This window comes from Nerophis lumbriciformis, linkage group LG03 (assembly GCF_033978685.3).
Source record: "Nerophis lumbriciformis linkage group LG03, RoL_Nlum_v2.1, whole genome shotgun sequence".
Lineage (NCBI taxonomy): Eukaryota > Metazoa > Chordata > Actinopteri > Syngnathiformes > Syngnathidae > Nerophis > Nerophis lumbriciformis.
This window is the reverse complement of record NC_084550.2, coordinates 47,080,001-47,098,628: the sequence shown is the minus strand read 5'-3', so window position 1 is coordinate 47,098,628 and position 18,628 is coordinate 47,080,001. Positions and strand designations below refer to the sequence as shown.

General features: G+C 37.9%; 2 protein-coding genes across 3 annotated transcripts in view; both read right to left on the bottom strand.

Annotated features, from left to right (window-relative positions):
* phf2 (PHD finger protein 2) overlaps positions 1–5,022 on the bottom strand; it is a 101,015-nt gene extending 95,993 nt beyond the window's left edge. The window contains exon 1 of one of the 2 annotated variants that reach the window (XM_061938042.2): positions 4,412–5,022. In XM_061938042.2, the coding sequence (XP_061794026.1) occupies positions 4,412–4,509 (98 nt within the window). In that variant the 5' untranslated portion in view covers positions 4,510–5,022. The remainder of the gene's footprint in view (positions 1–4,411) is intronic. The other variant, XM_061938037.2, reaches the window with a different exon arrangement.
* A 10,277-nt stretch (positions 5,023–15,299) lies between these two features.
* Positions 15,300–18,628, bottom strand: part of cass4 (Cas scaffold protein family member 4) — a 29,227-nt gene continuing 25,898 nt past the window's right edge. The window contains exon 5 of the mRNA XM_061929210.2: positions 15,300–16,326. Coding sequence (XP_061785194.2) covers positions 15,886–16,326 — 441 coding nt within the window. The 3' untranslated portion in view covers positions 15,300–15,885. The remainder of the gene's footprint in view (positions 16,327–18,628) is intronic.

Below are 18,628 nucleotides of genomic sequence, written 5' to 3'. Positions count from 1 at the left end.
AATTGTGGTTTTTAGATGCGCCTTATAGTGCGGAAAATACGGTAGTTGTGATTTCCCTCTCTGCATGAAAGTTAAATGATATGACATAATGTCTTATGACAAGAAAGAACAGTTTTACCCTGCATACACAAACAATTAAGCACATATTTTGTGCAGCCCTACCAAATACATAACAGCAAGTACCAATAGGTAAGAAAAGTAGGTTTTGCATAATAATGCAAAACAAAATGCCAGATAATGTCTCCTGATAGGTGCCACACATAACACCCGTATGTTGAAGCACAGTACGTCTGACTACGGTATCCGTAATGCTCCGCATTCGTAATTTACCAAAGTTGTACTAAAACCTTTTTGACAGATTTTCGAACGCCATGTAAAATGTTCGATATTCTCAGTGAAACATCAACGTTTTGGTGTTGCTTGCTTACCTGTACTTGCTAGCGTTATTTATTGAACAGGCGTCAATCAACCCACAGTCCAATTTAATTAATTTTTTTGTGTGTGTTACAAAAAGTAAATTGGCACTTGTAAGTCAAATAACTTCATTACTGGAGTTATGTCATTAAATAAGAATTGGTGCACCCTGCCTTCCGCCCGAATGTAGCTGAGGTAGGCTCCAGCACCCCCCGCGACCCGGAAAGGGACAAGCGGTAGAAAATGGATGGCTGGATGACATAATGTCTCATGACAAAAAATAAACAGTTTTACCCTGCATACACAAACAATTAAGCACAGATTTTGTGCAGCTCTATCAAATACAGAACAGCAAGTACCAATAGGTAAGAAAAGTTGGTTTTGCATAATAATGCAAAACAAAATGCCAGATAATGTCTCCTGATAGGTGCCACACATAACACCCCTATGTTGAAGCACAGTACGTCTGACTATGGTATCCGTAATGCTCCGCCTTCCATCAAACAGTGCGGCTTCTTAGTTTACCAAAGTTGTACTAAAACATTAAAATGTTCTATATTTTCAATGAACATCAACGTTATGGTGTTGCTTGCCGCACATAACACCCGTATGTTGAAGCACAGTACATCTGACTATGGTAGCCTGCATACACAATTAAGCACAGATTGTTTTAAATCAAAAACCTATACATTTTCGTGCAGAGGAAAGAACAAAACATGTGTTTGTGTTGTAGCGAACATGAAATATTTCAAGGGAGACGCGTGGAATGAGAACAATTGGAGGCTGTATGGTGAGTAATTATTGATAATAAATGTATTTAGGTGGCAGTGGAGCAGTGGGAAGACACACGGACATCATGACAAGAAAACAGTTTTACCCTGCATAGACAAACATTTAAGCACAGATTTTGTGCAGCTCTACCAAATACAGAACAGCAAGTACCACCAATAGGTAAGAAAAGTTGGTTTTGCATAATAATGCAAAACAAAATGCCAGATAACGTCTCCTGATATGTGCCACACATAACACCCGTATGTTAAAGCACAGTACGTCTGACTATGGCATTGGTAAAACAGTGCGGCTTCGTAGTTTACCAAAGTTGTACTAAAACATTAAAATGTTCTATATTCTCAATGAAACATCAATGTTTTGGTGTTGCTTGCCACACATAACACCCGTATGTTGAAGCACATTACATCTGACTATGGTAGCCTGCATAATCAATTAAGCACAGATTGTTTTAAATCAAAAACCTATACATTTTCGTGCGGAGGAAAGAACAAAACATGTGTTTGTGTTGTAGCGAACATGAAATATTTCAGGGGAGACGTGTGGAATGAGAACAATTGGAGGCTGTGTGGTGAGTAATTATTGATAATAAATGTATTTAGGCGGCAGTGGAGCAGCGGGAAGACACAAGGACGCTGAAGAAAGTGAGCAAGGACGGCGAACACGATGATAAAGATGGCTAAAGACGCGCTTAAAGTTGTACTAAAACCTTTTTGACAGATTTTTGAACGCCATGTAAAATGTTCTATATTTTCAGTGAAACATCAACGTTTTGGTGTTGCTTGCTTACCTGTACTTGCTAGCGTCAATTATTGAACAGGCATCAGTCAACCTGCAGTCCTATTTAAACATCAATGTTTCTTTTTTAGAGTGTGTTACAAGAATGAAATTGGCACTTGTAAGTCTAATAAGTTAATTAAGTTATGTTATTAAATAAGATTTAAAAATGATATGACATCATGACAAGGAAACAGTTTTACCCTGCATACACAAACAATTAAGCACATGTTTTGTGCAGCTCTACCAAATACAGAACAGCAAGTACCAATAGGTAAGAAAAGTTGGTTTTGCATAATAATGCAAAACAAAATGCCAGATAACGTCTCCTGATATGTGCCACACATAACACTGGTTTGTTGAAGCACAGTACGTCTGACTATGGTATCGGTAAAACAGTGCGGCTTCGTAGATTACCAAAGTTGTACTAAAACATTAAAATGTTCTATATTCTCAATGAAACATCAACATTATGGTGTTGCTTGCCGCACATAACACCCTATGTTGAAGCACAGTACGTCTGACTACGGTAGCATGCATACACAATCAAGCACAGATTGTTTTAATTCAAAAACCTATACATTTTCGTGCGGAGGAAAGATCAAAACATGTGTTTGTGTTGTAGCGAACATGAAATATTTGAGGGGAGACGCGTGGAATGAGAACAATTGGAGGCTGTATGGTGAATAATTATTGATAATAAATGTATTTAGGCGGCAGTGGAAGCAGCGGGAAGACACAAGGACGCTGAAGAAAGTGAGCAAGGACGGCGAACATGATGATAAAGATGGCTAAAGACGCGCTTAAAGTTGTACTAAAACCTTTTTGACAGATTTTTGTACGCCATGTAAAATGTTCTATATTCTCAGTGAAACAACGTTTTGGTGTTGCTTGCTTACCTGTCCTTGCTAGCGTCAATTATTGAACAGGCGTCAGTCAACCTGTAGTCCTATTTAAACATCAATGTTTCTTTTTTAGAGTGTTACAAGAATGAAATTGGCACTTGTAAGTCTAATAAGTTAATTAAGTTATGTTATTAAATAAGATTTAAAAATGATATGACATCATGACAAGAAAACATTTTTACCCTGCATACACACAGATTTTGTGCAGCTCTACTAAATACAGAACAGCAAGTACCAATAGGTAAGAAAAGTTGGTTTTGCATAATTATGCAAAACAAAACGCCAGATAACGTCTCCTGAAATGTGCCACACACAACACCCGTATGTTGAAGCACAGTACGTCTGACTATGGTATCGGTAATGCTACGCCTTCCATAAAACAGTGCGGCTTCGTAGTTTACCAAAGTTGGACTAAAACATTAAAATGTTCTATATTCTCAATGAAACATCAACGTTATGGTGTTGCTTGCCGCACATAACACCCGTATGTTGAAGCACAGTACGTCTGACTATGGTATCGGTAATGCTACGCCTTCCATAAAACAGTGCGGCTTCGTAGTTTACCAAAGTTGTTCTAAAACATTAAAATGTTCTATATTCTCAATGAAACATCAACGTTATGGTGTTGCTTGCCACACTTAACACCCGTATGTTGAAGCGCAGTACGTCTGACTAGAGTAGCCTGCATACACAATTAAGCACAGATTGTTTTAAATCAAAAACCTATACATTTTCGTGCGGAGGAAAGAACAAAACATGTGTTTGTGTTGTAGCGAACATTAAATATTTCGGGGGAGACGCGTGGAATGAGAACAATTGGAGGCTGTATGGTGAGTAATTATTGATAATAAATGTATTTAGGCGGCAGTGGAAGCAGCGGGAAGACACAAGGACGCTGAAGAAAGTGAGCAAGGACGGCGAACATGATGATAAAGATGGCTAAAGAAGCGCTTATTGAAGTGGACACACAGTTGAGTAAAGATGAAGCGTGTTAATAATAAAAAGCTAGTGCTGTGTTTCAGACATTGTCAGCCATAGCTGCTGTTCGAGCTCCGAAACACCGCGCTCGTCCCTACGGGCTTCTCCTCTCTCCCACCACTGACGACAAAACGACAATGAAAAGAAACAAAATGGACAAACAGAAGAAAAGAAAAGAAAAGGGAAACGTAGGCGAGTGTGTCGACAGAGGTCCGCAGCGCTGAGCCGGGGAGTCATGGCGGGCATGTTTTAAAGCACTCTACTTGCTGGGGAAAACGGCGAAGATGACGCCGCCATTAAAAACATCAAGTCCGATAAACATGCTTTTTGGAATATCGCCTTTGGAGTTATTCGCGACACACACCAGGAAAAAAAAACCCGTCCCAGCCCCGCTCGGCTAAATATAACTCCGCCTTCTCGTCCGAGCGGCCTGCGTTCAGACGGGCGACGGAGAGCCACAAAGCTGTCAAAAGGCGCCGCGATGTCGCCATTTTCTTCGGGCTCCTGCGAAGCAAAGTAGCGCCAAAACGGCCAAGAATCGGTCTTACCCGCCGTGGAACCAGTCCTTGCAGGCGTCGCACTCGATCATGAACTGGTTGACGTCGTAAGGCAGTCTGCAGACGCAATAGACTGGTGCGGTCGCCATGTTCACTTGACAAGTACGGCGGGATGGACGGGGGGCAGCAGAGGAACAATATCATCCAATATGATGATGGAGGACAAACATAGGGGCTGTCCCGACACACTACGTCTTCATCACTACTACATTACATACACGCACCCCACGCTTTGCCTCAAATGCAGTTTTCTTTTCTTTCTTTCTTTTTTTTTTTTTTAAATCTTTTTTTCATCGTCTTTATTTGTACTTGGCGTCGGTCTGGTGGCCGCTAGGCAGCGAGCGAAACAATACAAGTCAAACCTCGCCTGTGAATGACATAACAATTCAATCATTGCATTACGTCAACACTCACGACACGCAGGAGCACGCACTTTTGCTTCAAACTTATTATCATGCAAATTAAAACACGACATAATATTTTGTGTATTACATTGGAATGTAATACACAAAATAGACTACAACGTAATACACTAAACGTTGATTTTGAAATGTCGGATTACACTCGAATGCAACTCATGCAAATTAACAACAAATATATATAATTTTTAATTACTGCAATGTAACACACTAAAACGTTGCATTAAAAGTTCCATTACACTAGAATATAATAGTTAAAAATGCAACTGAAAAACGTCCCATTACACAAAAAAGAAGAAATTGCACTCGAAGGCAAAAAAATATTTACACATTTTTTAAAGTTCCTTTACACTACAATGTAATACACTAAACATTGATTTTGAAATGTCTGATTACACTAGAATGCAACACTTGTGCACTAGAAAATGCAAATTGTAAACAAGTCCAAATACACTAAAATCTTGAATAAAAATAATTTATAACATTGAAATAAAAGTTAAATTACACTAGAATATAATACAGTTAAAAATGCAACTGAAAAAGTCCCATTACACAAGAAATAAAAAATTACACTTGAAGGCAAAAAAGTATATTTAAACTAAAAAATAATTTAAAAAAAAGTTCCTTTATGCTACTAAATTATATATTTTTTAATGTATATATATATATATAAATTAAGATCATAATAAAATATAATACGCCAAAAAACATTTCATAAAAAAAAAGTTCCATTATACTAAAATGTAACACACAAAATGTTGTTATAAAAATAACAAAAAAATCCCATTACACTAGAATGTAATATACACTTACGATGTTTGTTTTTTTGTTTTTTTTACTCTAAAATGTAATAAACACTAAAAAATAAAATCCCATTACACTACAATGTAATACACAAAAAATACGAGTGGGACCTAATTAGACTACAACGTAATACACTAAACATTGATTTTGAAATGTCTGATTACACTAGAATGCAACACGTGCAAATTAAAAACAAGTCCAAATACACTAAAATCTTGAATAAAAATAATTAAATTACTGCAATGTAATACACTAAAACATTGCATTAAAAGTTAAATTACACTAGAATATAATAGTTAAAAATGCAACTGAAAAATGTTCCATTACACAAAAAAATAAGAAATTGCACTTGAAGGCAAAAAAGTATATTCACACGAAAAAAATATTTTTAAAAAGTCCCTTTACACTACAATTTAATACACTAAACATTGATTTTGAAATGTCTGATTACACAAGAATGCAACACCTGTGCACTAGAAAATGCAAATTGTAAACAAGTCCAAATACACTAAAATCTTGAATAAAAATAATTTATAACATTGCATTAAAAGTTAAATTACACTAGAATATAATAGTTAAAAATGCAACTGAAAAAAGTCCCATTCGACAAGCACTCGAAGGCAAAATATTATATTTACACAAAAAAAGTCCCTTTACAGTACAATGTAATACACTAAAATATATATATTTTTAAAGTATGTATGCATAAAAAAATTTAAAAAATCATATTAAAATGTAATACGCCAAAAACATTTCATTAAAAAAAGTTCCATTGTACTAAAATGTAACACACACAATGTTATAAAAATGACACTAAAAAAGTCCCATTACACCAGAATGTAATATACACTTACGATGTTTGTTTTTTTGTTTTTTTTACTCTAAAATGTAATAAACACTAAAAAATAAAATCCCATTACACTACAATGTAATACACTAAAAATACAAATGGGACCTAATTAGACAACGTAATACACTAAATGTTGATTTTGAAATGTCTGATTACACTCGAATGCAACACATGCAAATTAACAACAAGTCCAAATGCACTAAAATCTTGAATACAAAATATTTAATTACTGCAATGTAATACACTAAAACGTTGCATTAAAAGTTACATTACACTAGAATATAATAGTTAAAAATGCAACTGAAAAAAGTCCCATTACACAAAAAATAAGAAATTGCACTCGTAGGCAAAAAAATATTTACACAATTTTTTTTTTTTAAGTCCCTTTACACTACAATGTAATACACTAAAGATTGATTTTGAACTGTCTGATTACACTAGATTACTACATATTTTTGTTTTAGAAAGTCACACAACACTGAAAAAAACATTTAAAAAGTCAATTTAAACTACAATGTAAATACTAATTAAAAATTCCATGACACAATATGATACAAACAAAATACATGTATTTTTAAAGTCCTATTACACGACAGTGTAACACATATTTGGAAAAGTCCCTTTACACAACAATGAAATACTCTACTCACTCTGCATTTGCAATTCAGTATTTGCGCTCATGCAAATTTACAGATTTTTGGTAAAAAAAAAAATAAAAAAATTTATCTAAAACTTTTTTCACAGAAAACACATTCTCTTTCACCCCAAGACAATAATCATGAATAAAAACAGGAACATAAATGCTCAATTGTTTTGTACAGCATGCAGTAGCTACAATACATACAGGTAAAAGCCAGTAAATTAGAATATTTTGAAAAACTTGATTTATTTCAGTAATTGCATTCAAAAGGTGTAACTTGTACATTTTATTTATTCATTGCACACAGACTGATGCATTCAAATGTTTATTTCATTTAATTTTGATGATTTGAAGTGGCAACAAATGAAAATCCAAAATTCCGTGTGTCACAAAATTAGAATATTACTTAAGGCTAATACAAAAAAAAGGGATTTTTAGAAATGTTGGCCAACTGAAAAGTATGAAAATGAAAAATATGAGCATGTACAATACTCAATACTTGGTTGGAGCTCCTTTTGCCTCAATTACTGCGTTAATGCGGCGTGGCATGGAGTCGATGAGTTTCTGGCACTGCTCAGGTGTTATGAGAGCCCAGGTTGCTCTGATAGTGGCCTTCAACTCTTCTGCGTTTTTGGGTCTGGCATTCTGCATCTTCCTTTTCACAATACCCCACAGATTTTCTATGGGGCTAAGGTCAGGGGAGTTGGCGGGCCAATTTAGAACAGAAATACCATGGTCCGTAAACCAGGCACGGGTAGATTTTGCGCTGTGTGCAGGCGCCAAGTCCTGTTGGAACTTGAAATCTCCATCTCCATAGAGCAGGTCAGCAGCAGGAAGCATGAAGTGCTCTAAAACTTGCTGGTAGACGGCTGCGTTGACCCTGGATCTCAGGAAACAGAGTGGACCGACACCAGCAGATGACATGGCACCCCAAACCATCACTGATGGTGGAAACTTTACACTACGTGGATCCTGTGCCTCTCCTGTCTTCCTCCAGACTCTGGGACCTCGATTTCCAAAGGAAATGCAAAATTTGCATGGTTGGGTGATGGTTTGGGGTGCCATGTCATCTGCTGGTGTCGGCTTGGCGCCTGCACACAGCGCAAAATCTACCCGTGCCTGGTTTACGGACCATGGTATTTCCGTTCTAAATTGGCCCGCCAACTCCCCTGACCTTAGCCCCATAGAAAATCTGTGGGGTATTGTGAAAAGGAAGATGCAGAATGCCAGACCCAAAAACGCAGAAGAGTTGAAGGCCACTATCAGAGCAACCTGGGCTCTCATAACACCTGAGCAGTGCCAGAAACTCATCGACTCCATGCCACGCCGCATTAACGCAGTAATTGAGGCAAAAGGAGCTCCAACCAAGTATTGAGTATTGTACATGCTCATATTTTTCATTTTCATACTTTTCAGTTGGCCAACATTTCTAAAAATCCCTTTTTTGTATTAGCCTCAAGTAATATTCTAATTTTGTGACACACGGAATTTTGGATTTTCATTTGTTGCCACTTCAAATCATCAAAATTAAATGAAATAAACATTTGAATGCATCAGTCTGTGTGCAATGAATAAATATAATGTACAAGTTACACCTTTTGAATGCAATTACTGAAATAAATCAAGTTTTTCAAAATATTCTAATTTACTGGCTTTTACCTGTATATAAACAATTTTTTTTTTAAAAGAGCTACATTTTGCTAATATGAAGCTTCTATCCTTGAAACTAGACAGCATGTAAATAATTTTAAATAACTATAAAATAAAATAAAAAAATCTGCATCTGCGGCATAGACGAACAACTTCTGTGACAAAATGACGATCAACTCATTTATGGAGTGAAATGACCATTTAATAAAACTTAATTCAACGAAATGTTAACCCTGTTTCTTCTTTTCAGAACATGACATACAGTGCATTAATATTCACTCACAACAACAACTATTACGAGTTGGCAAACATGCTGAGGCAGTAAAAAGTGTAGTAGGGATTTACTACCACACATTTCACTGCACAACACTTTTGTGGCTACCTGTAACCAAGGCTTAAAAATGTAAAAAAAAAAAAAGGCTTTCTCACATCAATTGCTAAAAATAACACTGTAAACACGTCATTCTATTTCCTTAACATTTTGGTCATGAAATAAATAAATAGGTTCAATATAATGTTTTAACATCATAGTTTCACACTTGAATTTATGTAAGATTTAGATATAAATTTGAATGGATGTTCCCATATTTAAATTATGTATTTATTTATATATTTATTCAAATGTCCTTCAGCTAAGTAAAAGTAACAATATCTGTAATGATTATCACCACTAGAAGGCAACATATAACAAGCTAGTCGAGTGTTCAGTTGTTTTTGTTTTTTTTAATTAAAGTACCACTGATAGTCACACACACACACTAGGTGTGGTGAAATGTGTCCTCTGCATTTGACCCATCCCCTTGTTCCATCCCCTGGGAGGTGAGGGGAGCAGTGAGCAGCAGCAGTGGCCACGCTCCAAGATTGTTTGCTTACTTACAACCTTCATTTTTTATCTGTACCTCGATTGCTTTGCATTTTCCCATGAAACCTTCCTATTACATTCGTAGGGATTTCAATTTAAACAAATTAAAAATAAACTGTAGACGTTTCTACAAAACCCAAAACCGGTGAAGTTGGCACGTTGTGTAAATCATAAATACAAACAGAATACAATGATTTGCAAATCCTTTTCAACTTATATTCAATTGAATAGACTGCAAAGACAAGATATTTAAAGTTCCAACTGAGAAATGTATTTTTTTTTTTTTTCAATATTAACTTAGAATTTAATGGCTGCAAAACACATTGCAAAAAAGTTGCCACAGGGGCATTTTTACCACTGTGTTACATGGCCTTTCCTTTTAACAACACTCAGTACACGTTTGGGAACTGAGGAGACACATTTTTGAAGCGGAATTCTTTCCCATTCTTGCTTGATGTACAGCTTAAGTTGTTCAACAGTCCAGGGTCTCCGTTGTGGTATTTTAGGCTTCATAATTCGCCACACCTTTTCAATGGGAGACAGGTCTGGACTACAGGCAGGCCAGTCTAGTACCCACACTCTTTTACTATGAAACCACATTGTTGTAACACGTGGCTTGGCATTGTCTTGCTGAAATAAGCAGGGGCGTCCATGAAAAAGACGTTACTTGGATGGCAACATACACTATATTGCCAAAAGTATTTGGCCACCCATCCAAATGATCAGAATCAGGTGTCCTAATCACTGGGCCCGGTCACAGGTGTATAAAATCAAGCACTTATAAATGGAGACCGTTTCTACAAACATTTGTGAAAGAATGGGCCGCACTCAGGAGCTCAGTGATTTCCAGTGTGGAACTGTCATAGAAACGGTGCAACAAATCCAGTCGTGAAATTTCCTCGCTCCTAAATATTCCAAAGTCAACTGTCGGCTTTATTATAAGAAAATGGAAGAGTTCGGGAACAACAGCAACTCAGCCACCAAGTGGTAGGCCACGTAAACTGACAGAGAGGGGTCAGGGATGCTGAAGTGCATAGTGCAAAGACTTTCTGCACAGTCAGTTGCTACAGAGCTCCAAACTTCATGTGACCTTCTAATTAGCCCACGTACAGTACGCAGAGAGCTTCATGAAATGGGTTTCCATGACCGAGCAACTGCATCTAAGCCATACATCACCAAGTCCAATGCAAAGCGTGGGATGCAGTGATGCACGTCGCCACTGGACTCTAGAGCAGTGGAGACGCCTTCTCTGGAGTGATGAATCACACTTTTCCATCTGGCAATCTGATGGACCAGTCTGGGTTTGGAGGTTGCGAGGAGAACGATACATTTCGGACTGCATTGTGCCAAGTGTGAAATTTGGTCGAGGAGGAATTATGGCGTGGGGTTGTTTTTCAGGAGTTGGGTTTGGCCTCTTAGTTCCAGTGAAAGGAACTTTGAATGCTCCAGGATACCAAAACATTTTGGACAATTCCATGCTCCCAACCTTGTGGGAACAGTTTGGAGCGGGCCCCTTCCTCTTCCAACAGTGCACAGAGCAAGGTCCATAAAGACATGGATGACAGAGTCTGGTGTGGATGAACTTGACTGGCCTGCAGTCTCATTCATCCTTTGGGATGAATGAGACTGAGAGCCATAACCTGACTCTCACCAGATACTTGTAGTTCGCTGAGCTCCACACAAGGATCTGGGCTCGAGGGCAATGCAAACTCCTTCAAGATAGCAGAAACTAATGAACCAATCAGGATCGCTGGGCGGGATTTCATAGATGTGACGTAGCGCCGAAGAGACTGTTTGATTCAAACTAGGAGTCGTGTGCTGACATTGATTCTGCTATTGCAACTGTTTTGCGACATCGATCGTCTACTGACATTGCTGCGCTGTTTCAGTAAAAGTTCTCTAACTTTTAGCTCTGTCGTTATTCATTATGTCGGCTGTTCTGTTTTGGATTTCCCAGCGTCGCTCTCATCAGCGTCACGGGTTGATTTCGATATGAGTGGTTGAAGTAGCACATCATTCAAAATAACAGACAAGTGGTTTATCCAATCACATACAATGATTTTTTTTACAAAGCTCCGCCTTCTGAAATACATCTCCTATTGAGAACTCCCAGATCCTTGTGTGGAGCTCAGCGAACTACAAGGATCTGGCGAGAGTCAGGTTATTATGAGAGCCAGGCCTTCTCGACCAACATCAGTGTGTGACCTCACCAATGCGCTTTTGGAAGAATGGTCGAAAATTCCCAAGTTTTAACTTGCACTTACAGAATTAGCGACAAACTGTAGTTACTGACAGTGGTTTTCTTAAGTGCTTTTGAGCCCATGTGGTGATATCCTTTACACACTGATGTCGCTTTTTGATGCAGTACGAAGGTCGCGGGCATTCAATGTTGGTTTTCGTGCAGTACAGTTATTACTCCAGATTCTCTGAACCTTTTGATGATATTACGGACCGTAGATGAAATCCCTAAATTCCTTGCAATAACTCGTTGAGAAATATTGTTCTTAAACTGTTCGACAATTTGCTCACGCATTTGTTCACAAAGTGGTGACCCTCGCCCCATCCTTGTTTGTGAATGACTGACCATTTCATGGAAGCTGCTTTTACACCCAATCATGGCACCCACCTGTTCCCAATTAGCCTTTTCACATGTGAGATGTTCCAAATAAGTGTTTGATGAGCATTCCTCAACTCTGTCAGTCTTTTTTGCCACCTGTGCCAGCTTTTTTGAAACATGTTGCAGGCATCAAGTTCCAAATGAGCTAATATTTGCAAAAAATAACGTTTTCGAGTTTGAACATTAAATATCTTGTCTTTGCAGTCTATTCAATTGAATATAAGTTGAAAATGATTTGCAAATCATTGTATTCTGTTTTTATTTACCATTTACACAACGTGCCAACTTCACTGGTTTTGGGTTTTGTATATATAAACTATATAGAAGCACTTGGAGAGAGCAAACAAGCATATACACACACACAGAGGTAACAATAAAGTAATGTAAAAACGATCCGGATCAACCCCAAAGTCGAAGTACTTGTAGTTTCCTGACATTTACTGAAAGTTTCATAAAAATCCGGTAATAACTTTTTCAGTTATTTTGATAACTAATTAACTATAGCAGACAAACCAACGGCAACGATTAAATGCACTAATGTGCTTCTCCAAACTATGACAATATTTGTATTTTATAACTGTATATTATAATTGTTAAAGGCACAGTTGTTGTATTTCATCTACCTGTGTAAGTCAGGAGTGTCCAAAGTGGGACTTTTTGCATTTACTGGCCCACAGAAAATGATAAAAACACAAATACTAAACAATAACAATAATTAAAAAGGGGTGGGGAACATTAAAAAGTTTAAATGTTGATGCTAACGACAAAAAAAATTATGCAGAAAATTTTAATGTAACATTTAAAAATAAGGTGATCATAAAGGAAAGCATTTTAAATGAAAAATATAATATGACCCTTTAAACTTGCATTTTAAGCTTCACTTAAAAAAAGGTCCTTTTGGCAATACTGTATGGCAGGGATGTCCAAAGTGCGGCATACATTTGCGGCCCGCAAGGAATTTTTTAACGACCCCACGGCACATTCTAAAAATACGATAAAAAAATTTAAAAACATAAAAAGTGGTATAAAAGAGCAAACAGGTGAAATTTTACAAGAAAATGTTGCAATGTTGACTCTAATAACACAAAGCTGCCATGCAGGCTGTTTGTTTCTTTAAAAAAAAATAATGAATCAAAATCAATGTCATTATGAATTATTGACCTACTCAAGGCTCCAATTACGTCACATTAAATATTGCACTTTGAGATATTTTTGGGGTAAAATGTTGCATATTTTGTGTTTGCCATAAGTTTTTTTTTTTTTTTTTTTTAAAGGGCCTAAAACAAACAAACAAAAAACATAAACAACAATAAAACTTATAATTGACGGATAGATCTGAAGTTGATCTCGAGATTATTGTGTTAAAAGTAAACGGTAAAAAGAAAATTTTAAGTTATTTTTTAACACTTTAATGAGTAGGACCCTTTTGGATCCCCAATAATGTAAGTGTGATTTTTTTTTAAGTGTCATTGCTCAAAAAATATAGAATTAAAATCAATGTTGTTATGATTTATTGACCTTTTTAAGGCTCCAATTATTATATAATCTCAAATATTCCACTTAAAAATTTTAATGGGTGAAAATATTGCATATTTTGTGTTTTTTTTCCATTAAAAAATGGGTTTCCGTTGACAAAAAGAGCTTAAATCTTAAAAAACGTTATATTGACAGATAGACCTAATGTTTACCTAGAGATGTAAGCCTTGAATAATAATAATAATGCTGAATAATGACACATTTTTAATATTTTTTTGACCAAAACCCTTTGGGGTCCCCGGGTTCAAGCCTGAGTGGAGGCCTAAATGTATATTTTTTATACATATATTGTATTGGTTTTTAAAATAAAAAACATCAAAATTACCCCCGCTTGCTTTGATTTTTCAGTGTGCGGCCCTCAGTGGAAAAAGTTTGGACACCCCTGCTGTATGGTGTAAGGCAGGGGTGTCAAACTCAAATACAGAGTGGGCCAAAATTTAAAACTGAACAAAGCCGCGGGCCAAGGTTGAACAAATTAACCTTTTAATAGGGACCCAAACAAGTTTTGCATTGAATATTGAACAAGCAAGGCTTATATAACTTTATAGTGACATGCAAAATCGAGTTTCAAATAATAATAATAATAATTAAAAAATATCAATGGCATATCAAATACAATTTAAATAAAAATTTAATGCCTCTTTTCTATTTGCAGCCTTCTGAGGTAAAATATCAACATTAACTTTTTCCACAGGCTAATACATTTGAAAATGAAATAACAATGAATAAACCAACCATTCAGGACTTTAAACTGCTCAGTTTGAAACACACTGATCTAATCTGATGTGCCCAAGCCAGATACCTGACATCTTTTCTTGGATGCTAGTTCATTAATGTCGGGGCTCAGGCTTTGAGCTGAGGCAACCTTCATTATCGAACGAAGTTGTTCAGTCATTATATCTCGTAGCCCACCCGGACCACAGTCTTGGGGGCGTGCCTTAAAGACTCTGCCTTTAACGTCCGCTATGAGCTGTCGTCACGTCCGCTTTTCATCCATTCTAACAACGTGCCCGCCCAGTCACAAGATATGAGCGGCTTCTGTACGCACACACGTGAATGCAACACATTCTTCATCAACAGCGATACAGTTTACACTGTGAGTGGCCGTATAAGCAACTTTAACATTGTTAGAAATATACGCCACACTGTGAATCCACACCAAACAAGAATGACAAACACATTTTGGGAGAACATCCGCACAGTAACACAACATAAACACAACAGGACAAATACCCAGAACCCTTTGCAGCACTAACTCTTCCCGGCTGCAATATACACCCCCGCTATCACTAAACCCGCCACCGCCCCCCCCCCACACACACACACGTCCCGGAAGAGTTATCGCTGCAAAGAGTTCTGGGTATTTGTTCTATTGTGTTTATGTTGTGTTACTGTGCGGATGTTCTCCCGAACAGTGTTTGTTATTCTTGTTTGGTGTGGATTCACAGTGTGGCGGATATTTCTAACAATGTTAAAGTTTTTTTATACTGGCACCCTCAGTGTAACCTGTATCGCTGAAGATCAAGTATGCGTTGCATTCACTTCTGTGTGCGTGCCAAAGCCACACATATTATGTAACTGGGCCAGCACACGTCGGACTGGACTAAAAGGGGACGTTACAATTCTCGGGAGGGGCACTGAAATTTGGGAGTCTCCCGGGAGGTTTGGCAAGTATGAGAATAAGCGGTGTACCGCGGCACCGCCGCTATATATAATCGGCGGGCCAGCTCGAGTGTTAATTTGATATCGCCTCACGGGCCAAGTGAAATTACACGGCGGGCCAAATTTGGCCCGCGGGCCAGAGTTTGACACCCATGGTGTAAGGTGTCGCCATGCCCTAGTTTAGCATATCTTGATCTACAGAAGAGCGGTTAGATCATGTTTCATTTAAAAAAATATATTTTGTCTATCTGTGTTGGCCCTGCGATGAGGTGGCGACTTGTCCAGGGTGTACCCCGCCTTCCGCCCGAATTAAGCTGAGATAGGCTCCAGCGACCCCCCGTGACCCCAAAAGGGACAAGCGGTAGAAAATGGATGGATGGATATTTTGTTAGTCGATTTCTCCTACAATGTTTCATAGTGAAAAGTCAGTCGGTGTCCAGTCTGTCTGCATTAGTGTATTCTAATCTAAAGTGCTGTGCCCTGTGAGAAAGCTCCTGTGCAAACTGTTGAAGCTCGGCGAGAGCTTGTTGATCGGGGAAGTCTAAGGCCGCCCTCTTGGTGCCCACGGCCAGCTGCTTGAGAAGAGCACATAGGTGGTTGCTCTTACTTAGGAGGCTGTGACTGGACCCCCCACTGTGTGCCTCCTTGCACAGGGTGTCCACCAGCCTCTGACCCACCATAATCACCAATTTGCTTTGCGAGATGAACGTCTCTGGTGGCTGCCCTGCCTCAAGGCTTCCCAGAAAGACCCCCAGCGCCTTTTGAAGAGCGCCAAAGTAGAGGCGGCAATGCTCGGGCATGGAAGATGCTCGACGCTCTTCCGGGTTCACGGGACAAGATTGGAAGGACTGTCGCCTGCTTTCGCTCTACGAAAAATCAAGACAAGGAATTTCAGAAGGATTGCAATTCTTGGCAAAATAGGATTATTTGATTTATGCCACAATGGGAAAATTACGTTGTTGCGGTGCAGGTTTTTACATACACTAACAGAAGTAAAGCCTGGTTAAAAAACAAAAAAATTGTTATAAATACTACATATTGCTCACTTATACAGTACAGGCCAAAATTTTGGACACACCTTCTCATTCAATGTGTTTTCTTTATTTCCATGACTATTTACATTGTAGATTGTCACATCAAAACTATGAATGAACACATGTGGAGTTATGTACTTAACAAAAAAAGGGGAAATAACTGAAAACATGTTTATAGCCACCCTATGCTCTGATTACTGTTTTGCACACTCTTGGCATTCTCTCGAGGAGCTTCAAGAGGTAGTCACCTGAAATGGTTTTCACATCACAGGTTTTATAGTTTTGATGCCTTCAGTGACAACCTACGATGTAAATAGTCAAGAAAATGCATTGAAATGAGAAGGTGTGTCCAAACTTTTGGCCTGTATAAAAGATAAAATACAACAAAAAACACTAACATCCGTATTGCACACCACGAAAAAAAAACCCCATCATAATTACGTAAGTGCGTTGTAAAGTCTTATGGCTGTGGGTAGAAAGGACCTGCTGTAGCACTCCTTCTTGCACTGTGGATATAACAGTCTAATGCTGTAGGAGCTACTCGGGGCCTCCACAGTGCCGTGCAGGGATTGGACATCATGGATGTCAACTTGGTCAGCATTCTTCTGTCCGCCACCTCCTCAATGCTGTCTAGTGGGCAGCCTAGGATGGAGTCATCTCTTTCAATCAGTTTATTATTTTACATATTTATTTATTCTATTTTAATTATTTATTTTTTATCGTGTTCTGTTTGTGTTGTGTTGTGTTTGCTCGGTACTCGTTTTATCTTTTAACCTGTTCATTGTACAGCACTTTGGCTACCCCTGTGGTAAATTTTAAATGTGCTTTATAAATAAAGTTGATTTGATTTGATTTGATTTATTAAGTCTGATCCTGTCTCTGACCGTGCTTGATCCCCAACAACTCTTCGAAGCATCAAACAGGTTTATATGTGGTTATAGTTAGAGATGTCCGATAATGGCTTTTTTGCCGATATCCGATATTCCGATATTGTACAACTCTTAATTACCGATACAGATATCAACCGATACCGATATATACAGTCGTGGAATTAACACATTATTATGCCTAATTTTGTTGTGATGCCCCGCCGGATGCATTAAACAATGTAACAAGGTTTTCCAAAATAAATCAACTCAAGTTATGGAAAAAAATGCCAACATGGCACTGCCATATTTATTATTCAAGTCACAAAGTGCATTATTTTTTTTAACATGCCTCAAAACAGCAGCTTGGAATTTGGGACATGCTCTCCCTGAGAGAGCATGAGGAGGTTGAGGTGGGCAGGGTCAGCGGGGGGTGTATATTGTAGCGTCCCGGAAGAGTTAGTGCTGCAAGGGGTTCTGGGTATTTGTTTTGTTGTGTTTATGTTGTGTTGCGGTGCGGATGTTCTCCCGAAATGTGTTCGTCATTCTTGTTTGGTGTGGGTTCACAGTGTGGCGCATATTTGTAACAGTGTTAAAGTTGTTTATACGACCACCCTCAGTGTGACCTGTATGGCTGTTGACCAAGTATGGCATTCACTTGTGTGTGTGTGTGAAAAGCCGTAGATATTATGTGACTGGGCCGGCACGCAAAGGCAGTGTCCTTAAGGTTTATTGGCGCTCTGCACTTCTCCCTACGTCCGTGTACACAGCGGTGTTTTAAAATGTCATAAATTATACTTTTTGAAACAGATACCGATAATTTTGAAACCGATAATTTCCGATATTACATTTTAAAGCATTTATCGGCCGATAATATCGGCAGTCAGATATTATCGGACATCTCTAGTTATAGTGTATATATATTTTCTCATTCTGTTTTGCACACTCTCGGAGTCAACATGTGCATAGTCATGTACATAGTGTATCTAACCCCCCACCCATTTTTTGTATATATTGTTTTTCAAATCACCTCACATGTATACTGTGTATATGTACATAATTTATCAATTTTTTTAACGTCATTTTTTTATATATGTTACATGTTATATATCTTTTATTATTGAATGTATAAAATGTGATGAATATTTAATGGGCCACAATGGAAACAAGCCTTCTGGCTTTTTGTGCCATCCATTTGCCTTTTTAAAGCATTACATGGATTCAATTCTTTAAGATGTCAATAAACTTCTCAATCAATCAAAAACCCA